The 27,230-nt window shown below is 40.1% G+C and overlaps 1 protein-coding gene across 5 annotated transcripts; it reads left to right on the top strand.

The window, feature by feature from the left end:
- The first annotated feature begins 329 nt into the window (after positions 1–329).
- On the top strand, positions 330–26,729 carry trim33 (tripartite motif containing 33). Of its 5 annotated transcripts, none has more exons than XM_041055857.1 (21): positions 330–911; positions 4,491–4,609; positions 6,047–6,206; positions 6,618–6,750; positions 7,738–7,854; positions 8,010–8,124; positions 9,682–9,828; positions 10,446–10,563; positions 10,734–11,026; positions 11,819–12,013; positions 14,299–14,355; positions 14,621–14,821; positions 15,299–15,431; positions 15,794–15,857; positions 17,039–17,186; positions 17,526–17,950; positions 18,426–18,537; positions 18,625–18,699; positions 20,568–20,720; positions 22,786–22,836; positions 25,981–26,729. In XM_041055857.1, the coding sequence occupies exons 1-21, from the start codon at positions 335–337 to the stop codon at positions 26,200–26,202; spliced, it is 3,615 nt and encodes a 1,204-aa protein (XP_040911791.1). In that variant the 5' UTR covers positions 330–334; the 3' UTR covers positions 26,203–26,729. The 5 variants fall into 5 exon arrangements, with proteins under 5 accessions (XP_040911791.1, XP_040911789.1, XP_040911793.1 ...); XM_041055855.1 differs by having other exon boundaries at positions 17,033–17,186; XM_041055859.1 differs by lacking the exon at positions 14,299–14,355 and having other exon boundaries at positions 17,033–17,186.
- The last annotated feature ends 501 nt before the right edge of the window (positions 26,730–27,230 follow it).

The raw sequence follows: 27,230 nt of genomic DNA, 5'->3' as shown, positions 1-27,230 counted from the left end.
ACTATGCTTATCTATCTATACAAATAGCTATATATAGATATAGATATAGATATAAACTATAAAGATATAGATATACATTTTTTGTCATCATTAACTTGACATTCGTGCCAACAAATATAACCTTCATGTAGACAGAATTTATTTCAGGGCCGTTGTATTAGACTGCATAAGTTTTCGTTAGACCTACCTAATAAACTGCCAACTGAGTGTAAATAAACAAGCAAACAAGCAATTAAACAAAGTCGGGTCTCACTCGACGTCACGACGTAAAACCATACGTACTCCTGGTTCGAGAAGTTACGCAGGACGTGCAGCGGTTCAAAGAGGAAGGAAGATGGCGGACAACAAAGACGAGGAGGATATGAAACCGTCTGCTGATTCGGACTCAGTGCCTTTAGCGCAAGATAACGAGCAACCAGAGGCGAAAGTCGAAAATGCGTTAATAGTCATAGAAGCGAATACAAAGGGCGGCGAAGAAACAGAGCCTCATGATAACACTAACGAGGCACCTACACCCACCAGCGACGGAGGGGACGTTAGCAGCGGCGGGGCTGCGAGTGCGGGAAGGGAAGCCAACGGTAGCGCTAGCAACGCCGTCAGTCCGGCTGGGACCAGTAGCGCCGGTGCAGAGCCAACGGCAGCTGAAACCCTGGCCACCGGAGATGCTCCCGTTGGCGGACTCACTACTGAAATGTCCCCCCCTCCTACCGCTCCAGCGGCCACGCCGGTATCCACTCCCATTAATTTACTGGATACGTGCGCAGTGTGTAAACAAAGTCTTCAGAGCCGAGACTGTGAACCAAAACTTCTGCCTTGTCTGCACTCGTTTTGCCTAAAATGTATCCCGCAACCAGACAGGCAAATAAGCGTACAGGTGCCTGGACCACACGGTCAAACGGACACACACATAGGTGAGTTTTTCTTTTACGAGTAACAAACTAGATCTGCCTGTAAACAGGTACTCTGCTGTGTCATCTGCTGTTAGTTAAGATGAATTGCTGTGTTCAGGGGAGAGTTTAACAGCGAACTTGATTGATTTCTGGTGTCAGGCTAAGTGACACCTGGGGGGTTGATCTGAGACTTTACACCTCAAGACAATAATGTTTCCCACAAGGGAGTTGAACTTATGTAGCATTGCACAGGGGAAGATGGCTCTTATGTCTGTGGTTAAGGACACTCCCATCTCCCATGGTGAACTATCAATGGTCCTGCCGTTAATCACCTCTTCCAACATGATAGATATAAACAGCGAGTAACATGAACCAGATCGATCAGTTGAGTTTTGATTGGTAAAATGGCTGTCTGGGAATCACATCGAATTGATGACAGATTCACGTTGTGTTATATCATACTTGCCAGGGTCAATACCCAGGCAATATTCATTTGACAGATTTTCAGCAACCTGTGGCATGCCAGTCTTTCTCAGGGTTAAGTTATTAAATGTCCCTCAGCCAAAGCTGTTTGGTCATTACATGTTTTTTGTAATGATGTTTAACACACACAAGTAGATGGTCAGCTAGATAACATGAACATGAATGGATGCTGATTAAACACTGTGGGCTCTTAGTCAAACTGATAATCCACTGCGGTGTATTCAGTAGCACCTTGCAACAGTGGGACATTATCCAGTGAAGAGGCTCTGTAGTAGTAATTAATATCAAAAGTCACAACTATGAAGTATGGAAGTCCTATTTACTTGATAGGGTCTACAGGTGTTTTTCTCTGGTGAATGCAAGTCAGTGTAAATTACTATGATGTGTAAGTGGATGCACGAACTTGCCAGTATGTTTGCAGCCTCTGTGCTTTTAAAAGATGTACACATCACTCTGTCTGCCAAGTAGACTCTGTGACGTAATTACAGTTTTGGAAAGCTTGATTGTCAGATACCGGGCGAAAGCTCTGCTGATGATACACTGGCAGGTGTCTGGACTCATTTCATGTTTATGTTATCCACAACACAAGAATAATTTTACTGCAGGGCTGTACCAGAAAATGTAACCACAACATCCTTGGAAAACTGAGTACTGGCAGTCTACCCAGAATAAGTGTTGTGTTTCGAGTTCAACGAAGGGAGTCTTACAAGTGCCTCATAGTGACATCTCATATTACACCTTATTATCTGGTTTTCAACTACCTGCGTGGAGTTTTACCTCCTTACAGTACCTGCAACAGAGCTTCATACAAGTTTATTGGCTTCATTCTCAGTTTTAATATCGCATGATCCAAAGGCTGTTGTCAGAAATCACATTAATACTGGTCTCCGGAGAGATTCAATATCCCATGGTCTGAACTGTATTTACAGAACAGCCTGTCACCACAGAGGATTGCTTCTGGGGTAAAACTGGAAAATACTCTGTTTTAGGGGGATTTTTCTATTTACCTTTAGTAGATGATGTGGTTAATATGATCTGACTCAGCCTTTTAATTTGACATTGACAGGGGAAAATGTTTTCACTTTAAATGTTTCTTTGGCCACAGTTGGGCTAGAATTTTGGGAGGTGGTGTCTTCAATCTCCCTCTAACATAATAATGAACTACACAGCATCAGGCCCGGTCTCCCCTTCTACTTACTTTCCTCAGTTTGTGAAAGTCTTAACATCTCAGAAAATTATAAATTTATCACTTCCACCTCATCACTTAAATCCTACAAAATGGTTTGTTAGTTAATAGATTTGTAGCACTGATTGACATAAAGGATTACAAATGATATCAACCATCCATGCCCCTGTCACAACACTTAGCCAGGCCACTGATTGATAGTGAAAAAGCCTGTGCTCTACCTGGCCAAAGGAGGGCTATCTAATGATGAGTTATCAGAATTTGTGGTAATTACCAAAGCTTTTAAATGATAGATAATAAGTTAAAGTCCACATTTATTTCTGAAGTCATGTACATTAAATGAGGAAATGTAAAATCCAGATGAGTATGCTGCGTTCGTAAACAGTGTCACTGAAATAACTTCACAGTTTCCTACTTGGACCGACAAGTTCATATTTCACTCACTAATTCATCCTCACTCTCTGCTTCTCATTTGTAATGTCTGCTGTAATATTTGGTAGCAGCTTGTAATGTGACATGTTGTTTAACCTCTGACATAAAATAATATGCTTATAATAGGCTTTATAATATCCAGAAGTAGCTGTCAAGTGTCAAGAAAGCTATGTATGTGAACCTGGTCTAGTAATCAGTAAGTGAATACTTACTGATTACAGGCAGGGTTTATTGAATCTCAATTAAATGAAAGTGAATACAGTCAGCATCAAGCAGGTAGTTGAGATGTAATGACATCTATCACTTCTGCAAGATGAGGGATGTCCTCTGAGATTTGTCTCTTCTCCTGTATTTCAGCAAGCTTTGGTCATAGCTTGGTCCAAGTTTAAGCTTCGGTTGAGCTCTGGTCTGCCACTTGTACCAGCAGCGGCTGGCACTTGCAACTTGTACAACGTCTAGGTTAATATTTGGCAAAACAATAGCCTGATTTGGAAGGAGGAATACACAACCCTAATCGTGTTTAAAATAGTTTTAATTGTGTGTGTGTGTGTGTGTGTGTGTGTGTGTGTGTGTGTGTGTGTGTGTGTGCGTGTGTTTGGAGGGGGGGTGTGTTCAAAGTGACAGCTGTGTGGTGCATTTGATTTTGTGTGTGTGTTTGTGTTTAGGGGTTGTGTGGGTTCCTCAGCACAATTCCAGTCCAGCTGCTTTCACAACCAATCACTCAGGGATCCATGCAGCTGGAGCTTACACAAACCGGCTCTGTGCTGCTCAAGTCAGTGTAGACCGGCTCAAACCAGCTTACACCGGTTTTTGCCTCAGCTGGCTGGTGGGGGGGGGGTTCATGGGTTTATGAGTTACAGGGGGTGACATATTATGCTGACTAAAACATTTATGTGAAGTTTAATCTTGTGCTTCACATTAGACTTTAGAGAATAAGTGGCAAATTTAATGGTCTGAACTAATTATTTGTTGGGGTGTATGATTATAGTGGTAATTCAACTAAGTCCATTAACAAATCCAACTAAATTGATTAAGTGAAACAGTCCTTGTTGTTTGGCCATGTGATTTAATATTCTAATAAAAAATGCCAGGGAAGACGAGATTGAATCTTCTGGAGAGAGGGGCTAAATCAATTAGCCTCCACAAACAGGCAGCGGGTATCCCACAGTGCCAAGAATTTTTAATAACAACAAGAATTTACCTAAAGGAAATTATAGAAATTAGCTGAAAGTCTTGCTGAAGGCCTCCTATTATTCCTACTTTGAGTGAAGCAGTACAATTCTGAGCTGAGAATTTTGGTGGCTACAGGTAATCGTTTGCTCATGGACTTGTTGACTTGATGGTGACCACTTGTTTTGCTTTTTTCCATTTTTTTCCAGAGATCAGTCACAGATGAAATATCACTAAGCACTGAATTTGTAGCCCAGTGTTTGACCTTTGTATCTCACGTGACTCATGTCCCTTCTCATGTTCTGTCTCTCCTGTCTTTCTGTCTTTAGTAAATGTTATGCGCTGTTCGGTGTGCCACCAGGACTACAAACAGAGTGACATTATTGACAACTACTTTGTCAAAGATACCACAGAAGCCTCCAGCACATCTGATGAAAAGGCTGCTCAGGTTTGTCAAAACGGTTAACCTAATGGCAACACATATAAGTGTGTCCACATCAGTGCCCTCAGGCTCTCCTCTACTGTTTGGAGGGGTCTTGGCATTACCTTGGTTTTCTAATATTCCATTTTCTGATAAAGTGAAGACAAGTTAAAGTGAAGACAAGTTTGTTCATGGTTCAGGGCAGTTGTATCCAAATAAGCACCAAACCCATTTAGTCTACCAAGAACAAATATAAATACCAACAATCAGACCACTTACTTTTCTACAATTATCTTGGTAGCTGCAATGAGTATTTTAAAGAGGTGTTCATCCTGTCATCCTTCAAGCAGGATTCTTGCCAAGACATTACGTTAGATTAAATTTAGTCTGTCTTATTCATATATTATTCCAGTCTTCTTCAGGATTTTCAGGCCATACTCTCCAATTTCTTGTTGAAAAAAGTTTATCCACGGATTTTTTTTTGTTTGAGATTTCTAAGCTTTTTACCTTTTGTGTAACTATAAGTTGATCAAGTTCACTGGTTCAGTTCTGTTGAGGAAATTTTGTTTTTTCAAGGTTATAAATATTAAAGATATGTTTAAAACTCTATACCAGAGGTGAAAGTGTCGACAGTCTTTAAAAACATTTTCCATAGTAGAAGTGATTTGGCAACTAAAGATATAGTAATAGCACTGAGTAGCCCACCATGCTTTGTAGTGGAGCAAAAAACATTTATGTTACATTAATTACACTTCTGCAAAGGATCAGAGTTAGTGTTCACCTTCACCCATACATATGTTTGTTTATTTGTGACCATGAAATGACGGCATGAAATTTTAAATGCATGTTCACCCAGCCAAGTGGAAAAGCTTATTTTTGTTTTGTTTTCAGTGGCTTTCCTCTAGTGCCACTGATAAAACCACACTATGCATCTCTTGACCCTTTTCTCAGACCCAATTCAAATGATTATAGAGGACCCATTGTCATATGATTAGTATCACTATAAGAGCAGACTTTTGAAGTGACGAACTCCTGACCCCCCAGTTGTTAAATTACATAACACTCACAAAGTGCATTTACAAAGTACAGTGTCGACTGTGGAGACATAGCTCTAATAATATTAGATCTTAGTGGCCTCTACTCTATGGAGTGCTTTAAGTATTGCTCTCAGATTTTGTGTAGCATGACAACACTTGGGTAAATGGGTAAATGAGGCTTTAATATATCAGAATGGGGTTTAAGCTGTACAGTAAACTTTTCTAAACAACAGATGAGTATTAGTAGGTGAGCACTTTCATGTTGTACATTTGTCTTCATATTGTCCCAATGTTCAGCAGAACACTGTGTCAGTATCAAGGCACACACATTTGTAGGAGCTGTGTCATTCAGCACCACTACAGATTCTGGAGAGACTCAGAGTAGACTCTCTGGTTTGTAGATGCTCATTGGTGTTATCTTCTCAAGGTGTGCACCAGTTGTGAAGACAATGCAGGCACCATAGGCTTTTGTGTGGAGTGTGGAGAATGGCTGTGCAAGACTTGCGTGGAAGCCCACCAGAGGGTCAAAATCACCAAGGACCACAAGATCCGCACGAAGGAGGATGCTGACGCTGATGCTGCCTCTGGTAAGATGAGTGACCCTCAAAGCAAAGGAAAGACTAATATTTACTGAAGCAAAAACCTCAAAAGCCTGAATAGGACAAACTGTAGTTGAAGCACTGTGAATGTGGTGCTGCTGGTAGGCTGTTGCCATGGTAACAGTGCTGCAGAGTCTGGTTGCTTAGATGGTACCTCTAGCTGGGGAGACCACACACCCTATAGCTCTTACCAGAGTTTTCTGATGGCTTTTCTGTCTGTTTGCAAATTTAAACTGGCTTTGACCTAACTGCTAGGTCTTGAACACAACTTTTGTGTTCTTCTTTTTTTTTTTTTTTTTTTTGTTCTTTCTCTCACTAGTTTCTATGGATAATGTGCACTTTTTATTACTTCCTGTCCTGCTGAGCATCAGTGGTGTCTTTTCTCCTGTTCGTCTGTAGAATCTGTTAGTACGTCAGGACAGAGGCCTGTTTTCTGTCCCGTTCACAAGCAGGAGCCACTGAAGCTTTTTTGTGAAACCTGTGACACTTTGACATGTAGGGACTGTCAGCTGCTGGAGCACAAGGAGCACAGGTAACTAAGCATGCACACATCTACAGTTTTTTATTAGTAATGTACTGTCAGTTTCTTGTCTTTCAAGTTCTTCAGCTGATAAGGTACCAGTATTTTTGACTGATTCTGTCAGTAGTCAACCTTGTGCATTGGTTGTATAGTTGTTTTGTGTGTTTTAAGTCCTTAACCTCAGTTTGCATAGACTTTACTGCCCCATTCCCCACATTACTGGCCATTTCCCACAGCATACCATAAGGTTTGGATTAATCGTCCACCCTGCAGGCAGCTATTGAGTTCATCTCATTTCAGTACATTAGAAAGATAAGTTGTAGTGAACTGAAATATGCTTGAAATAGGTAATTTGTAACAGTGAGCCACATACTGCTTTTCTGTTTGTGTAACTGGGAGGATGAATGATCTGCATCACATTTATCCAGCCATAAGGCTTTAAGATTTGTTTGCCAAAAAATAAACAAACATTTTGACAAACCAGTCACATTCGTCATCTCCTCAGAAAAGGTAATAAAAGGACCACGATAATCATTTTTTCCTAAATAATAGTGTGTCTACTCATGCTTAATTGTGTGGCTCATTATCACATGCAGTGTTTCAGTGGGCTTTACAAGCTCCCACTTGACACCGCGGCCAAAATGTGGGGAAAAAAAATTCATAAAGAGACACCTCTTTAACTCCTGTGATATTTCAGTAGTGTTTACAATAAATGAACATAAAATTTATCAATTACAGGCAACAAAACACAGAAATAAGACCAATCATAATGGATCCAGTACTAATAAAAATGCATGTATGATTCTTCAGTATTGATGAATAAAATGTGAACCTTCTCAGTTGACAGGTACCCTATTTGTCCCATTTGTGAACTGTCACTGACATTTTCCTCCTGAAGCCTCATTTATTTTTTGAGCCTTTTAAAAAAAAAAACAACAAAAAAAACAGCGTAATATACTTTGTAAAATCATGGCTATTCCGTTACCCCTCTGCTCTCAGGTACCAGTTCCTGGAGGAGGCTTTCCAGAACCAGAAAGGAATAATTGAGACCAGCATGGCCAAGCTACAGGAAAAGAAAAACTACGTCCATTACTCTGTCTCTCAGGTGCAAAGCAGGTGCGAGTTTTTCATCTCCAGATTTCTCTCCAGTGCTTCCCCATGACAGAATTTCTGTATTTTCATACCCATGTCAGTGGGCTGACAAATGCAGTCAGCGTTGTTATTGGTGGCTAGCGCCTCTAAATGAACTCTTTTACTATGTTTTTATCCAGGTTAAAAGAGCTGAGTGAGACACATAAGAAGGTGGAGCATGAAATCAAAATCGCAGTATTTACTCTTATAAATGAGATCAACAAGAAGGGCAAGTCCTTGCTGCAGCAGCTGGAGGTAAGAGAACAATCATGAAAGTCAGTCAGGCCAAGAGCCTCATAGGGTTCTGCAAAGTCAATTGGTACATTTTATGTTATGGATCAGGAACAATAGTTTGCAGTATGTGATGTGGATTTTTTCTGCAGGCTGGGTGGCTGAACCCCGTCAATGGCCAGTTGAAGCAGAGCTCAGGCCCAGCTGAGGCCCCCCACCTTCTTCTTGTAGTCTTTTGTCTCCTGTAGAATTCTAAGTTTTTCAGATCTTTAGTCAGAGTAAATGCACAGAGTCAATCAGAGGCTGGAGATCAGAGAAGTTGAGTCCAGGATGCTTTATTCCTCAATACAGAGTTCAAGAGCATGAGCAGTCCTGCAGGAACAACTAAAACTTAGTCAAATGTACATCATATTTTATATGGTGGGTTGCACCTGTACTCAGGGGCATGTCCGGACGTGTATTGACATGTTTGGGCATGTCCCTTCCCATTTCCGTAATTAATATTAGCCAGTTTTTATCAGTGTCAACCACTTCCTCACTAAATCTTATTTTTCAGGTACTTGACAGGTCTGAGTTACAATGGTGTCTTTTTCTCCTTGGATGAGTTATAGGCTCCTCCCGTCGGATGTACCTTGGGCATATGTTGTTATCTAATGGTGTCAGGAAGTTTCATTATTTATTTTTTAAACACTGTCCAAGCCAATCTTATCTCAGTTTTACTCCTACAAGCTTTAATAATAGCTCCCTCAAGGTTCAGCAGTGCTAGACAAAGAGTGATACACAAAACAGCTGGTGTCTATCAGGTAAACACCCTGCAGAAATCCCCGTAAATCACCATATTTCAGTGCACACAGTGAAACAAAGTATAGATAGGTAAAACATAAACAAGTTTGCAACAAACCACTCAAGACCCCGTCACCACATATGCAAGCTTAGCCTGTGCCTGTTGATTCACTGTAACTGCACTGAAACATGCTAACTTTTCTACTGGAGTTGAAAATACAGCATATGAAAGTATAGTATATGGTTGGCAAACTGTTTTCTCTGTCTGGAGAGCCCCGTTTGTGTCTGGACATAAAAATATGATGAAAGATGTCATTACACCTTCCTATTTGTTAAAGATATATAATATATCTTGATATTGTGATGGATTCTGTTTACTGAATATGTTCTTAGACCTGGTGAATTACACTAATTTTCATTAATTTCCTCTTTCTTATGGCTGCTGCTTTTAAACCACTTGCTGTGATTTTTTTTTTCCCTGCAATTTTTTCAGATTAAAACAAGTTCATATTATGTTGTATACTTGGCTTCCTCCCCATTTGCTGTGCTCTTGTTTATTTATTTATTTATTTGCTTTTCTTTGCTGCAGTCTGTATTGACTGCTGCAATAACCCAAACTCCCCACTGGGATAATTAAATTTTCATCTAATCACCTAATCCATCTCCATGCATATGCTAACGTTTTCTGTAATAGGTTCATTAGACATTTGGCTTGGTCAAGTCTCATTCATTTAACTAGGGTCTTCAGGCTCTTTCAGTAGCTGTCCCTTTACTAAAGCGATGTCCCTTTCTGTGCAGACTGTGAACAAAGAGCGCAGTATGAGGCTCGTGTCTCAGCATAAGGATACCACCCAGCTGGCCCAACAGATCCACCATGTGCTCAACTTCTGCCAGTGGGCCATCACTACTGGCAGCAGCACGGCGCTGCTCTACAGCAAGAGGCTGGTATGTTTCTCATGAGCTCCAGATGTTCAGCAGTTAGAAAGGCTAACGTTGACTGTGTACTTGGAACAAAACCGAATTTACATCACGGGCACGAAAAGTGTTGTATCTGACCATAATTGAACTATAGTGTTTAATTCTTGTTTTGAGGAATGAGGCTGTATTTGCTTCCAACATACTGTGGGGTCCAAAAGTCTGAGACCACTTTCCCACAACTTGTGACCTCTCTGTGAGATGTAGGGTGGTAGTTGGTATTTTCGGCCCTGTAAGTCTGTGTTCAGCTGCAAGTCAAAGAACACAACACAACACTGTTTGGAGTATACTGCTGGCCCAGTCTTTTCTAGATTTATTGGTGATGTTGCAGAACCAGTCTTTTCCCTACATTATGTGGATGAGATTTTTTTTTTTTTTTTGGCTCAAACAAGGGATGCTGCTGCCACGTGGATTTGACTACTTACCACAAGACAGTCAGCAAATATGATAACTGAGATAACTTTATTGTGGGATTGTGGAGTAATGCTTTCTAAAGGGCATGTTGACAAATGGGTCTTTTGTTGCTTTGATGTAGGCAGGCTTACTAACCAAGGAACATTAATCTCTCTCTCTGTGCGGATACGTAGATCCTGTTCCAGCTTCGCCAGCTTTTCAAGGCTAGACTCGAACCAGCACCGCAGGCCAACGGAGTTGTGCGCTTCTTTTGTGACCCCACCTTCTGGGCAAAAAACGTGGTGAACTTAGGTGAGAGGAGTCCATTACCTTTTTAGTACTCATCAGTCAATATTTCTGTGTAATAAATATAAACTTTAAGTGGCTTATTAACTATGAACAAAATAAAGGAATATTTCTCACCTCTCTAGAGCATGTGCACTTCGTTATGCTTACTTCCGGCCTTCTTCTTCTAACTATAGGTAATTTGGTAATTGAAAAACCACCTCCACCTGCTCAACCGCCCAATGTGATGGTAGGAGGGCCGCCTATTTCACCAGGCCAGGGTCATCCCAGCAAACACCCAGGACAGATCAACCTGGCCCAGCTCCGGCTACAGCACATGCAGCAGGCAGCCTATGCACAGCAAAAGCAGCAGCAGCACCAGCAGCAGCAGCACCAGCACCAGCAGCAGATCCAGCAACAGATGCGCATCGCCTCCCAAATGTCCCAGCAGCACGCCAGACAGGCCGGCCCACCCATGGTTCAGCAGCAGGTACGGAAAGCAGAAGGTACCACTTTGGAAGAGAATGGCGATCTGTGCCCCAGGGGATAACCCAAGTCACTCATCAAGTTATTAGAAGCTTACTTCTAAATATTATTCTTAGTGCAACAATTATTATTATTATCATATTTAATATTATTCTAACTTAAATATTGGTTCAATTAGCTTTGGATGAGATTTTTTCCCAGATCTGTGTGCACTTAACCAGATGGGGGTCTGTCTATACAAGATTAGCATTAAGGGAGCAGTGAGAAGATTTGGTGACAGACTTCCTTTCTCCAGTCACATAGTCCACGGTGAACACACACTTGGAACAAATGCACATCTAGAGATCACTGGTGGTTTTACACGGTTACTTCCTTTGTTTTCTATTTTGTTTTCTTTATTCGACTTAAAGGATCATAACAGTGATATTTTTCAGGCCGTTAAACAGTGCTGTAAATTATTTTGCAGTGTAATTGCAAATTTTAGATTGATCTCCTACCTTTCAGACAGCTTTTTTAAAAATGATTACTGTAATCTGTTAAAATTACTTAATTTGTCCAACCAGTAGTCAAAAGCCCCATAATATCCAGTTTACAGTGTTGTTAAACTAATTGTATTTGAGGATCAGCAAATATTTAATCTATCTAAATAAATGATTAAGTGGTAATGTTTTTTAGATCAACAAATCAATAAATATAATTAATTATATTTTGTTCCTATGTTTGCATGGCCCTGGTTGTGTTTATCCAGTGATCTGATTTTCACACACTGCATGTATGTACGTATGAATTTTACCAGCCTCCAAGGCTCATCAGTATGCAGCAGCTACCAAGAGGGCCTGGGGGTATGAACGGTGGACCAGGTCCTCCCATGTACCCTTCCCCCCACCACATGCGTCTGCCGGGTCCACCGCAGGGCAGAATGCCCACAGCCCAGCCGAGACTTAACGGACAGCAGTATTCCCCCATGATGCAGCCTCAGCTACAGAGACAGGTCAGTACAACCATTCTGGTTTCACTGTATGGAAATAATGTAATTTTGGTATTTTATTGCATATTGTGACTAGTTTATGAGGAATGCTTTTTTGTGTGTGTGTAACACATTTGTTGATGTAAATGTTGGATCAACTGAAACTGCACAAATGTATTAAAAGGTTGTTTCACACAAAATGTCAGTTCTAGCGTGTTAGCAGTTACTGTATAGATACACAGGATGAGGCTTGTCTGAAGCAACCAAAGAGGCTGATTAAGAAGAATATATATAGAAATATACAGTGTATATTGTGCATCATAATGCCAAAAACAAACAACAAAAAAAAACCAAAGTAACAAACTTGAAGGCACTGAAGTAAAGTTTAATTTGGCTTTTTGCATTTGTTAGTCTTGTAGGAATTCAGGGACAGTCAGGCTGCAACAGATTTCCAAGATTCTTTTCCCATGTTTGTGGATACGATTGTGGTTTTGATTCTTCAGCACAGTTTGTGCAGAGTATGATTCTCTAGCTGACTTCTTTTTACAGCTGGGCCATTATATTTACTATATATTATTTACTACATACTAACTTATCGCAGGTATTTGGTATAGGAGTGTATGTAAGCCATTAAGTAACAAGACACAGCAGCACAGAAAGCCATGACATAGTCCACCAGAGAGCACTAAGCAGTTTATTTTTAATTTAAGGGATCCTTATCAAAAATGTCTCTTTAGTTTATTGTTAAGTGAAAAAGCCAAAATGGATGACCGTTTGTGAAATGTGTAGATGCACTGCATATGCTTAACAGGGTTGGTGGCACAACTATCCATCTTGACAGTTTGCCAGTTTTAAAATAAAATTAAAGTGAAATTTCGTAAGCTGTTGGTGTGTGCATGATATAAATAGAAAAATCTAATTTCCTTTTGAATGCTTGAAAATGCATTATTACTGACAAAATTAAATAGAAAACTCCTCTGACAAAAACATTTCAGGTTACTTGTGAGTGTAACATTATTGCAGTGAAACTGAACATGGAACTTTACGTTTTCATTTGCATTAGACTTTAATCAGCCAGACACAAATAAGCTCAAAGAAAGCATTGTTGGGAAAAAAAAACACGTCCAACCCGCAACCAGACTACTATGCAATGATTTATTTATTAATTTTTTTTACCCCAAATTCCTCTAACCTTTGCAGATAAAGGGGTCACTCAAAGTGATGAACCTACATAGAATTATCACCTGAATCTGCAGCTCCCCTCAACATTACAGAGCTTTATAGCAAGTCTCAGCTCATGTTATTAGCTGTTCAGACTGCAGCTTTACGGTTTTGGGTCACTCTCACTTGTCCAGTTACAGTGTTTTCAGACCAGCGGGTGGTTGTTTGCAGAGAAACAGCTATTTAAAAAATACATACACCTGCTCGCTCTGCTCAGCACCAAACAGCAGACAGACACAGTTAGCGACTGGCTGGCGAACACAGCTGAGGATTTAGCAGCTAAAGAGCCAGATATCTCAGATATCTGGAGACAAAAACACAAGTAGAAATAAGTGATAATGATTCCTAGGCTGGTTGGTAGCCCACAACAGAGCATAGTGTGTTGAACTACTTTGCATTGTTTTATCTCCATTTCTGCTGGATGCTAGACGTAGTGTTTGATGTAGTCGCCTTTGTTGCCATCTGCATTGCAAGTACCAACTACAGTGGCTACATGATTTTTAATGTTACCAGTTCCTGCAGGAGAAGAGAGCTATTAGATGTTATCTGTCCATGACTTTGGATGGGTCACTGACAGATTACCTAAAGCAATCCTAAGAGAATGTAGCTTTTATTCAAATGAAAATGCAAAGTGCTGTCTTTGTGCTAAAATTTTAACAGAATTGTCGGTTTAAAAAATAATTGTGTGGTCAGTTTTATTCAGATTTGTTATAATTCTGGCAGGGTGCAATGTGAGTGCACTGAAAACTATTTGACCATGAAATATTAATTTTAATTATGGCAGAAATAGTGCCTTTTCAAACGTGAATATGAAAAGTAGGTTTTGTTTTTTAATTTGAGTTTTGTGCACACAAATGGCAGTTGAAATTTAAATTTGATTAAATGGCTTCATTTAAATACTGTCATAGCTGAAATTCCATACACAAGATGACCTATTATTGCCTCACCAATGTATCTATACATAAAAGGCTGGTTATTTTCTCAACTCAAGTAATGTGTACAGTATGAAAATGTGCATTCACTGCCTGCATGTAAGACTAGGTAAGAGACACCTCCATTATATCCAGCCCCTTTTTCTTTGTGTCCAGATGTCTATAGAATCTGAGATGAGCCACCAAAGGTTTCGTTTCTTACTACAATCAGGGGTTTGGCACCTTTTTCCTATTTTGTCATTTGTGTGTCTTGTGCAGCATGTGTTGTCAGCCAAATGCATGATCATGCAATTATGTTGTTTTCACAACAAAGTTTTTTTTTTTAAATGAGTGAGTGACCTGCCTCATTGTTTCTGTCCTTCCTTCCTTCCTTCCTTCCTTCCTATCCTCTTTCTTTCATCCCTCCTGTCTTTGTCCTTCCTTTCCTCCTTCCTATGGTCATCTCTTCCTACATCCCTCCCTCTCTTTTTCTGTGCAGCATTCCAACCCAGGGCACGCAGGCCCTTTCCCAGTGGCGTCCCTCCATAATGCCAACCCCACAAGTCCCACCAGTGCCAGTATGGCCGGTGCCCACGCTCACCGCGGCCCTGCCAGCCCCATCATAGGTCCCATCGAGCTCATCCCTTCTGTAACCAATCCTGAGAACCTGCCCTGCCTACCTGAGATCCCGCCCATTCAGGTGCGCACATTCTAATGATGTTTCAACCAGGATTCATTCAATGAAAGTTATTGATAATTCTAACATTTCAAAAACATATCAAATGTAAATGTATCAATTAGAAATGTCACATTAATTAGTCCTAGTGTTGTAATGAACAGCTGAACATTTTGAGATGAGAAATGTAAGAGAGTAAAGCTGTGCACAATATTTAGAGAAATAGTAAAATATATGTAGATGAATGAAAGGGAATGAAAAGGAAAATAAGAAAATATAATGAATTTATAGAGCTGTTGCTATGAAGCTATAGTGACTAGGCAAGATCTACAACTAGTTTGAGGCAGTGTATGAGTCGTCAAATTTAGCACGCAGCCAAAACCTTCCCATATTTGTCTGTTACAGAGAGTCAAGTTTTTACTGAATCCCTTTTTTCTTGTGACTAACTTTGATACCACTGTTGATATTTTCCCCATCACTGTGCTTTTCTGGCGTTACTAGCTGGAGGATGCAGGTTCTAGCAGCCTTGGACACCTCCTGTCTCGCTACATCACAGCCAGCACGCAGCATCAGCTGGGCTCAGTAGACATGAACCCCTCACCTGGACTGTCCACACACTCTCCTGGATCTTCAGGTACACACACGTTCATTGTCATCGGCTTTGACTGTGTAATACTGCCACATAATCAGGTGTGACAAAGTGTTTACATGATACAGTGGATTAGCCACAAAAGCATTAAAACAAAATACTTTCATGTCCTAAATTTAGTTTTAATTAAAAGATTTGCATAAAATTACCATATTATGACAAATGTCATTACCATGTCATAAAATTAGATATACTGTAAAATATTGTTAGTGTTGCTTTAGTGGTGTTTTAGATACTGTGTACATCTTTGTTTCATTTCTCTTGGTGAAATGAAACTTTCATGTGCTTGTACAATAAGAAGTGATCACTGCTGCATCATCTGGTTCCTGTCTCATCTCTGTCCGCAGGTTTGTCCAATGCCCACACACCAGCACGACCTTCGAGCACGTCCAGCACAGGCAGCAGAGGCAGGTAAGATAATAGGACGGTTTTAGTAGCAAAACACCCTGTTAAAGTTTATAGAACATACTAACACTGAAGTGAATTTAAATTTAATACATTAACCAAAGACCTAACCAGACTTTTAATTTGTTGCTAGTCCAGCAGAAGTAGCTGAATGTGACAGATATAAATAGCTAATTGTGGTAGTAATCAATACAGGTGTTTGGCAGTAAGTAAGTGATCATTAGGTTATAGGTTTTTGGGGGAGCGTTCATCGAATTGTAATTCTGAACGCCTACAGTGGTTACTGGTTTCATTTGACTACCTCCATGTTGCTTTGAGCGCTTGCTTTGTGAGCGCTTTGTGTCTTTAAGCATTAATACATCAATATTGGCAAAGTGTGTGTGAGAGAAAGTTCATTATGTTACATTTGCTGAGCGTAATTTACACCTTGACAGAGTGAGAGCCAACACAGAGAAGTGGTTGATGAGAAAGGGTTTCTGTCTTTATGCCATAACCACTAAATTGAAAGTGACAGCAGAGAAAAACTCGCAACCAATGCAGAGGTCGAGGGAGAATGCACACTGCTGAGTGACACTGGTAAAAATTAATTGCCCAGACTGACACAATCAGTTAATACAGACTGAACTTGCTCAAGCTGCAGATACTCTGAAACAATGGGAGCTGACATTCTGACAGCAGGAAGGTGATGACATTCTTCCACGTGTATTTTAACAGTTTAGTTTGACCCCTTATGTGCTGCAGCTTAAACCAGGCCCTTTAGAATAAACACCTGGATTAATGACAGTGGGTGGACATTAAAGTGTGGCTCCTTTTGTCTTGTACTGGAAACCAGCATTTTACAATTTAACAACTGCTTCAGTCTTTCCCAGACCAATTGCCTAACTTTAAAGAGTTACCCCAATACTCAATAATTTGTCACACAAGAAATCACCAAACCCCATGCAAAAATGTGTCATTTTAATTTTGCCTTGCTTTACATTGTAAAACACTAATACCTATGTGGTCCATAAATTTGTCCTGTGCTCGACATAGGGACGAAGTCACTACAGTTATGATCTCTGCAGTGTTACTGAACCAAATGTGTAGATTGTATTTAGCAGTCAGTAGCTTTGATGTTGTTAATGAGTTTAAACAAAAATTGCAGCAATGTTCTCCATGATTTGTTTTTGTGTGTGTTTAAGCTGTAGTTCGGCAGGGAGGGCGGGCCCAGGGAGTGGAGCTGCGGTGGAGCAGGTGAAGGTGAAGCAGGAGCCTGGCACAGAAGATAGCTATCCCTGTCCCTCTTCGTCTCTGAAGACAGAGCGTGGCAAAGATGCCGGGAGGAGTGCCTGCATGGTATGAATAGTGATTGCTGCCATACTTGTTGGCAACTGTTTGACTATACTTGATATACTATCATGATATGTCTCACCCTGTCAAGTAATAAAGAAAATTGGAAATATAGAATGAACAAAATGGGAAGTGGATAAAAGACTATATGTGCTAGGACTGAAGAAATATTTCATGTATTTTAATGGACTTTTTACTTGTCAGATTGCCTTTTAGTGACATTTGATGCTTCCTGTGCTCCATACCAACTGACACTAAGTAAAATATGTGTGAAAATAAGCAAAACTGTAAAGATTATCATACCATATGAAAACATGCTAATGTTTTTGTGTGTTTTTTCCCCAGATGAGCAGTCCCGAGAACAGCCCCCTGCCCGCATTAGGAGTCGTAGTCCAAGATACTGTCAAGGCTCTAGGAGATCGCATTAAAACAGAACCCCAGTCTGAGACACCTTGTTCTGGACTAAACGGCTCCAGTGCAACCACCACATCATCTTCCTCTACCACTTTGACCTCCACTACCTCGTCATCCACTGAGAACAGCAGCAGCACGTCAGGCCCTCCGCTCACTAATGGAAACTTGGACAAGGGGACAGAGGCCAAAGAGAGCGGGGCGTCTGCTGGAACAGGCAATGCCGGTGGGAAAGACGAGGACCCCAATGAAGACTGGTGTGCCGTGTGTATCAACGGTGGTGACCTTCTGTGCTGTGACCACTGCCCCAAAGTGTTTCACATGAAATGCCATGTACCCACCATAAAAATCTTCCCAAAGTAAGTGGTCAGTATGGGTGATTTTCTATTTTGAAGGTGTAAACTGCTGTAACAGTCTGCTACAGGGACTCTTGTAAAACTCAGACGTCCAAGTTTATTAGAATATGAGCAGTTTGATTATTATTTTTGACTCTTTTGCTGAAACAAACAAATACACACAAGCAAAACCACAAAGTTTAAAAAGAAAAGAGATCAAAAAAGAAACAGCAGAATGATGCACAGAAGCAAAAGTAAAACCAGAACATGTTTTAAACATTGACAAAGTTGACGCCTTATTTGTAGTCAGAAACCCCTACTTGCAAAAAGATATGTCAGTCTAAACCTAATGTCTAAATACACCACTCCATATTATTCTGAATGTTCTGGATGTTCTCAAAACATTTGGCTTTGGCAGCTGTTATTTCACAATGCAAATTAAAGGCTAAACAAAATATGATAGTAACATAATGTCCTCTGTCTGGTTTTTGCATCTCAGGGGAGACTTCCTCTGCACTTTTTGCCGGAGTCTAACCAACCCTGAGATAGAATACTGTGACGACAGCAGGAAAGTTAAAGGAGAGCAGTCCATGAGTCCCGAGGACCAAAGGGTCAGCACATCCACCATCCACCGTCCTCAGAGAACCTCTTTGGGATTAGTACGAGGCAGCTAATTCTCTCTCTCCCTCTTTGTGCAGAGATGTGAACGCCTCCTGCTGTACATCTTCTGTCATGAGCTCAGCGTGGGCTTTAGGGAACCCGTTCCTAGTTCTGTAAGTGGCTCCTTACAACACACGTGCACACACACGCACACACACTTGAGCACAGGGTTTAGCCAGTTCTACTACCCGATGGTCAACCGCTTCCTCATTTGTGATCTCATGAATGTTTCCAGTTTGTCAAGTAGTGGCAAAGTGTCTTCATTCGTCCTTGTTTTTTTATTCGTCCTTTCTCATCTTTGTTGTTGTTCTGCCCAAACAGATTGGACACAGAGTCACAGACATGTTTGAAGTAGACATTTCTACCACTGGGACAAAGCAAAAATAAATGCCTCTTTAATTTATTGTGGAACCAACAGTAACTTTTGATTAAAATTCCTACAATATTTTATCCTTTTAGCAAACCAGAACGATTTTGAAATGCACTGACAAAAACAGGCTGCACCTAATTTGTGTCCTGTGTGCTGATATTTTTTCCTTGTTTTTTTTTTTTTTTAATTGCACAAAGTGTGATTTTTTTCTGTGATTAATAATTGATTACTTGCCTCTTGATAGGCTCATTTATTTTATGAACTCATAAAATCTTAAAGACGGGCTTTTGATGAAGAGCTGTACAAATGAACATAATTTCATAAGCTTACATGTCGGCAAATGAGGTAACCGACAGTCATAATCACATTGATTAATGAGTTAGTGTTGAAAAGAAAGACTCACTGGAAATGTGACTATTTATAACTGCAGTATTTTCCATATTTGGGGCAAGTGTAAAATGTTTTTGTTGCTGAGCTTGTGATCTTGTGTTTGTTGTTGAGTTGTTGACCCTACTTTTTGTTTTTGCCATTCTTCATCAGTGCGACATGGAAACACGTTCTTATTTTCAGTTACTGTTTAGGAGGGTGTCCCTGTGGCCTCGTGGTCTGGGGGCACACACCATGTCTTGCCCCATACACTCTCACCACTTTTCTTTTGGGTCTCTACTGTCAAGCTACCAAATAAGGGCAAAGGACAATCTTCTTAAAAATAAATCAGTGTTTGGAGGTCATCTAACACAGCTGATGCTAGACATCCTTGTGGATCTGCTTGAGTCATTTTCCCCCTTATTTCTGTTTTCCTGCCCTATAATGATCAGCTTTCCAAAAACTGTAAGAGATAAACATTGTCAGTCGGTTCAGATTGTTAACAAAAAAACATGACACAATAACAAGCAGCATGACACAATAACAAAGGTTGTACAGTGATTTATGGATATAAGCTCTCAGTGGGAGTACAAAAAGAGCCCCAATATTAAACGCATTTCATGTAACAACACAACATGCAACAGGACGTAGCATGCACTACACAGTTTCAGAAGCTAGTTTTCTCACCATTGCTTAGTTCTCTGGTCAGGCTTCTGTGTATTTTACTCTGCGCTACAGTGGAGTTGCAAATCATGATGTTCCACAGCTGTGTAGTAATAAACAAAACCTTGCAACAAAGAAGTTCTGACAGACTTGACAAGACAATTAATCAGTGGAAGATCAATGAGCTTTTTGTTGTGGATGGTGACAATGTTTAAGCGCCTGTTGTAGCTTGAAATGCTTTTGTTTTAAGGGGCTGAATGCTGCAGCTCATTTTGTTCTAACCAGCTACCAGCTGTCTGAGAAACTTTTCAACACAAGACTCCCAGCCATATTTAATATCCATCTATCATTTTTACTTCATTTGACTAATGCAAACCACCATATGTTTAAAAAAAGAAAAAAGCTATCCTGAAAAGTACCAAAAAGTTGTACTGTTTCCCGAGGTTCTTAAAACATAAACCTCAGTTCTGCTGTCTTTGGAGCTGATCTCTGATTTCTGTGTTTCTGTAATGTCTGACAAACTGAAAATCACAAAAAATGTTGCCATCCTCATGTTGTCTAACCCACTTTTGTTTAACTCAGGTGCCCAATTACTACAAGATTATCAAGCAGCCCATGGACCTGAAGAAGGTGAAGAAGAAGCTGCAGTTACGGAGCTCCCAGTACTACAAATCCACCCAGGAGTTTGTGTCCGATATGCGCCTGGTCTTCAAAAACTGTGCGAAGTACAATGAGGTGAGCAGCATGAGTCCTGTGCCTGCTTTGGGGAATGGCATCTGCTTGTGTGTGTGTGTGCATGCAGACAAGGGTTAGACTGGTATGGGTTTAAGTTTAAAATGCCACCAGCATATTCAAAAGCATAGACTGAATAATTTGACCGTTTTCATGCTCAAATGATAAAATGCTAATGCATCAGGCCCTAAAGGGAGTAACTCATTGACTGAGGTGAACAATGCAATGAGTAAATTAAAAAAAAGATTCATATATCAGTGTCAGGCATTATTGATCTTTTCAATATGGCCAGAGTTGGCAAACCAATATATTAGTCTAACCTCAATGTGGAGACACGGCCTTACATTGGAAAAAGAAGTGGGAGGTGGTGCTTACGGCCTGCATTGTGTGTAGTTTTGTACACTCACTAACACTGGTTGTTGGAGGATGGAGTGTAAATGCTCCTCTGTACTCTCCTCGCACTGGCTGCAGGAACACTGTCTGAACTCTATTAACACTGTCGGCATCACAATGATTAATCACGAGTTTGTTTTTTTTAACCGATGGCTGTGGTCACTTCACTATGTTATGTTTCGTCTTTAAACGTATTCTGTTTTTAGAGGAACAATATATTTTGAAGTATAACTGATGTATAATTTTTGTTGCCTCTTTACACTGGGATGCTGTGGGAATCAGTGAAATTGCTTATGATACTGTGAGTTCTCCGTCTATACTGGAACACAGTTTGTACGCTGTATATGCTCATGTATTATACTGCACAACCACATGGGGGAGCTTCTATTTTATGAAGAAGTGAACAGTGTCTGGAAAGACAACTCAGACAACCCATCGCTTCTTTGAGCCTCACAGAATGACCTCACTATACATGTGTTGTTATGTAACCAGAATTAACAGCAAGCAGGGTCCCCACCTGAGAAGCATGTTGGTAATGCTCAGTACATCTTGTGTTAAATTAGCAAATAGTGAAAGACCTTTCAGCAGGACATCATCATTGTAATGTGATTAGATCACTCAAACGTTGAACTAAGTGGTAAGCCATTAATTGGTGATAATTTCTCAAGTGATTATTCAGGAGGTCACATAGGGCACCCATGGCAACGTGTGAAAATGTAGATTTTCCAGATGGATTGAAGCTTTTCATTGTTACATCTCCCAAACAGCAGACGTTAAAACCTGTGATTTAATTCTTATTACAATAAGTTGCATTTGAATAATTAAAAAATCAGTTTCTCTGTAACAGGAAGTGGCAGGATCAGGTATAGGTACATATTTTAAACGAGAATCTTCACAACACACAACAAAAAAAAACACAACAAAAATCCAATTTTCTAAATGTGAGCTTGAGAGAAAGATAGCCATAAAATTCAGAAGATGAACTAAGAAAAGCTGTCCGGTTGAATGCTATCCCTGCGAAGAAAAATCTGTCTATAAACCACAACTGCATAGAAAAATAGAAAAATGTTTTCAAAGGCTATCAGAAGTAAGGATGGAGAGTTTTGAAGCTTAGCAGCATCAGAAACTCTGGTTAAGTTAACTGAATAAACCATTTTCAATTATATAGTCTGATTGATTCATTCCTGTGATTACATCAGCTGTAAATACAACATTCATGACAGATGCTATCAACACGTGCATATACATATAGAACCTTAAATACTGTATTTGTAAGTGGTGAAGAAAGATCAAAGACAGACTTGTGAGGCCTGACGTGTGGTAGAACAGGAAATGTGTCCATTCAGAAAATGAAGTGCATTATATGTACCACCATACAGATGGTGATAAAGGAAATGTGCTGCAGAAAAATGAATGAGTAAGATTTATAAACTCAGGATTAACTGAAATTATCACACATACCCTTCAGTCTCCCATAGTCTGTGTGACTATATAGACCTTTACTTGCTGTTAATTTCTGCAGTAACGACTTGGTGATGCACACCCCGTAGGCTTGGGCACGGTAGGCCGTAAGCAGATTTCTGATCTGTTATTATCTAACCTGCCTGTGCTGTGAACTCTTTTCTTCCCCCTGCTGCTTCACTGTCTTTGTTGTAATGTTATTGCCCCTTTTTAGATGTCTCGAATAATCCAGGTTTATGATGAGGAGAAACAGATTAATACACAGGTAAGCCGTTTCAAATAGAGCACAGATGTCCTGTCCCCTCCCACTGAGGCTTCAAGAAGCGTTTTTTGCCCTTCATCTTAGAGAGAACAGAGGATCCATGAGTAGCAGATTTGGGCAGTCATACATTTTCAGACTACAAAAATTGTTAATAAAAATGCTGAAAGAATGGATTAGATTTCTTTCCATGTAATCTTAAAGAAAAGGTGGTAAGAACGGTATGATAGATTACAGGGTGCCTGCAGGCCCTGAAGAAGTCTAAGGCAGTAATAACCTCCATGTTTTATTTGGTTGAATTTACTTCAGCAGTCCTGAAACCAGTCCATTCAGTGTTAGGGTGTGACCACGTGAACGGTTCGGACTCTTAGATACAAAATATGATGTAGATGTGTTTTGTATTAGTGGCTGTGCAAATTGGAATTAATTCTGGTCCTCTCACATATTCTCATGTACATATATTTTCACTTTCAGATCTATATTATATGAGAATAAATAGCTATGTAAGAGTATAAATAAACATATAGCACATATGTGCATATATAATATATATATATATATATATATATATATATATATATATATATATATATATATATATATAATATAAGCGTATATGTGTATTGTGTGTAAATATAATCTCTATTGGCAGTTTAGACCATTTAAGTGTTTAAAAACAAGCAGTAAGATCTCAAACCCAGTTCTGAATCTCACAGGAAACCAGTGACTGGCAGCAGGGATTGGTGTGATGTGGTTGCTCCTTTTAAAACATGTTAAAAGCCTTGCTGCAGTGTTTTGCTGTAGTCTTTAAATGTTCCGCCTGCTAATACCAGAATAAAGAGGTTTGCAAAAGTCTAGTCTGGAGGAGATAAAAACATGGACAACCTTTTCTGGATCTGCAGATGAAAGAACTGAACAAATGTCTCAGTTGGACAAATCAGGATTGCACAACTCTGAGCCAAAAATAACATATAGGTTATAGGTCTCTTTTTTTTTTTAAACATTATTAGATAAAACACTCAGACTACACAGCAGATTGTTAAAGCTGCTGCTGCTGGGGCCAGATGGTGTATTTATGATTATTTCTGATTTGGAGTCCTTCAACTATAGGAAATAATTGGACATCCAGTGCTTAATTTCATCAAGGCTGGACATAATAGAGAACTTTATCTGGACATAATGAACTCTTATTGTCCATGTAGCAGCGGAAATCAAAATTATTGCTGCACATTATTTGCCCCAGGGGTGGCATGTTTAAAGTACATGAACAGGGACCAGGAGTAGACTCACGTGGAACCCCATAAAGAGAAGAGGCATCTCCAAGCTCAGCAGAGAAGGACTTGTTAATCCAGAGCCACATCACAGATAACGACATAGTTTTTCAAACAGCTGATTGAGACATTGTGGTCCACTGTGTCAAAGGCTGAGCTGAGGTCAAGGTGGATTAAAATGGAGAGTAGAGCAGGGAGTAAAAACCAGATTGAAATTATTGTTCAGAAGAGGAATCAGTTGTGTGGATCCATTTTTCTCAAGTCTTATATAAAAAAAAGGCAGCTTAGGGATGTGGGAGACTGTCTTCCAGGGTTTTCAAAGAGCTTTCACTCAAGTGAGTTAGTGCTTAAGATGGTCTCTGAATTCTGTGTTAATGTGCTGCTGAATCTCCACCATTATTCTATAGACAAATAATGAAGAAATTCTTCACATCTGTCTGAGGAGGATTCAGGTGGCGGGCTAAGTGGGGGACTAATCACCGAGTTCTGTGTCTATGGCTGTGGTTAGGTATCAGCTGCAAGATGTAAGAGTTCCTTGCTTACTGGTCTGCACACTAAGTGGAAATAAGATATTTCAGAGGGGAAAGGAAATCAGTATGTTCATCCTTCTTTCATTTCCACTCTGCCTTCCTGTATTGTCTTTATAAATTCCTCATTTCCTCATTTAACCGTGGTAGAGGAGAAGATTTTCACTTGTGTCTGACTGGATCTATGAAATCTAGAATGCTTGAGCAGGACATGGTAAAAACACCGACAAGCAGCTCTACAGTGAAGTCTGGGTGTTCATGCATACTTAAAAATGTGTTTGAGGCGTTAAAAGAAAAGAGGAACAGAGAGTGAATTTAGGGGATGTGAGGTCAGGAGAGAAGAACAGTATCCAGAAGAGCACTGCTTCAAATATAATTAATAATATAATTTTAAAAATAATCATATAATTTATATAACATTATATTTAATAATATAATTTTCTGGTGATCATGATGCCAGCCTCCAAAATGACCTTAAAGCTGAAAAGTTGAATCAACAACAGTTTGAACAAAAACTGATTATACATCATTATTGTGTACAGTATATTCATGCAAGTGACGGTGTATGCAAGTGAAAGAAGAACCTGAGAGGCCCAAAGTGAATTATAGCTTGCACAGCCTCTCATAGTGTATGGGAGTATATGGTTCATTTAAGTTCACAGTATTATATTCCTGTAGCTGGCTCAAATATTACTTTCAGAAATTGGGCTGTGGAGTCATTTAGCGGCAGTAGAGTTAAGGTAGGTAGCCAAGCAAACACAGTGAGGTGTCTCGAACTCAAATTACCTGGGGACCACAGGTAGGTGAGGTAGTAGTTTGAGACAACACTGAACAATAAAATCAGAGTTAATCTGAAAAACTCCACACAGCTCCAACTGTCTGTTGAGAAACTGGGGAAGTCAGTGGGTGTTGGACGTGCAGCTAGACTTTTCATGTAACACAGAAGAAGAAGAAGTGCTTTTTATGTGTCAGTCGCATTAAAAAAGTTGTCTTAGCTGGCATAAAGCCTTGCAACAGACTTTAAAAATGCAGATACTTAATTTCTTCCCTGAAATTATATGGACACATTTGAAACCAGCCTTACTGGAATTTTTGCACTTGACTCTGAATTGTGGAAATGCTTCATGGAGCCACAGTGGGACGGGGAGGCAGGATATCTCTGCTCTGTACAACAAGGTTGAGCCGGGGCCAGCCTGCCACCTGGAGTCTTAATCACATCTAATTTGTCTCCTCATTGTCCTCTTCCCTGCTTCAACCCATTCATTCCTCACACCTGCTTCCTCCACATCACTCTTCACCCTCTTCCCCTTCCACCCCCCCCACCCCCCACCCTCCTCCTCTTCATCTGGCAGGTGGGATCGGAGATGGCAATATCTGGGAAGGCGGTGAGTCTGTACTTTGAGGAGAAGCTGCAGGAGATGTTTCCAGGGCAGAGCTTCCCAGAAACACCTGAACCGGAGTCTCTAGATGACAAGGAGAAGGAGGAGGATGACACAGACGACTCTGAGGATGACTTCATACAGCCCAGACGCAAACGATTAAAAACAGATGAGAAAGTGGTCCACATCAAGTGAGAACCAACCGCAAAAGAAACGAGAGGTGAAAAACTGTCTTCCTCGTGTCCCCCACTTCTCCTTAGTTTGGGGCAGCAAACAAAAAGGACAAGATTCGCTGTACAAACTGCTTGGTTTATCTAATCCTTGCCTTTGAAAGAATTGCTGTCAACTACATAAGAAGGCTGCCTTGATCAGAGCTCTTGAGGACAGAAAAATAGAGGAGCTGCATTCCCCTCCTTATGTCATGGACACTCAACTGGCTTGTACAGATTTTGAAGTAGGACTTGTTTTGCAGTAGTTAAATTAACGATTGGTCTTTTATTTTCTATCACCCGTTTTCATTTGTAGATTTGTTGTGACAATTGCTTTATAAAACATTTAAATCCCATGTTCTGTTTAATGTATTATATCTATACTTTGACATGAAACCTACCAAGTATTTGTATGACTTTGTGGAAGCATTATGTAAATAAGAGAATCTAGCCCACTGAAGGTATTCCTACAGTATAGATGTTTGGGTGCGTCATCAATAAAAACTGTTCTTGAAATATATCAAAGAAAATGTGTGGTGATGAGTAGGTTTGGCCTTCCCAGGGAGTTCTTAAAGAAGTAGTTCACCTTAAACACATCTCACACACCCTCAGTGATATCTAGCCTTGTGGATGGTATAATTAAATTTAATGCTGTTTTTTTTTTTTCAAAGCAGGTATTTCACTTTCACATTTCACTGTAGGAGAAGCAAAAGTGTTAGCAAGGACATTAACGCTGACTCTGTTATATCAAAGCGTCCCCAGTAAGACATGACAGGGAGCCAAGATGCACAATACCAGGACCTTGACACTGAAGCAGACAACCATCATTAACTTTATAATTTAGAGCTGTGCTTTTCTTACTGATATATCAAATGTCTCTCATGATGAAGGCCAGTGGACTCAAAGCATAAACGCCTGTGAGATGAGTCGGTCAGTCATGTGGTACTCTTACCTGTTAAACTACTAAACACGGCCTAAGTAACATTCAGCAATTCTGCTAGCCCGTCTTAACTT

Source organism: Toxotes jaculatrix, chromosome 2 (genome assembly GCF_017976425.1).
Source record: "Toxotes jaculatrix isolate fToxJac2 chromosome 2, fToxJac2.pri, whole genome shotgun sequence".
NCBI lineage: Eukaryota > Metazoa > Chordata > Actinopteri > Toxotidae > Toxotes > Toxotes jaculatrix.
This window is presented reverse-complemented; position numbering and strand designations above follow the sequence as displayed.

Coding starts and splice junctions, on each gene's coding strand:
- trim33 (XM_041055855.1), top strand. CDS start 335: ATGGCGGACAACAAAGACGAGGAGGATATGAAACCGTCTGCTGATTCG. Junction 15,858..17,032: donor AGCACAGGCAGCAGAGGCAG/GTAAGATAATAG, acceptor TGTGTGTTTAAG/CTGTAGTTCGGCAGGGAGGG. Junction 22,837..25,980: donor AGAAACAGATTAATACACAG/GTAAGCCGTTTC, acceptor TTCATCTGGCAG/GTGGGATCGGAGATGGCAAT.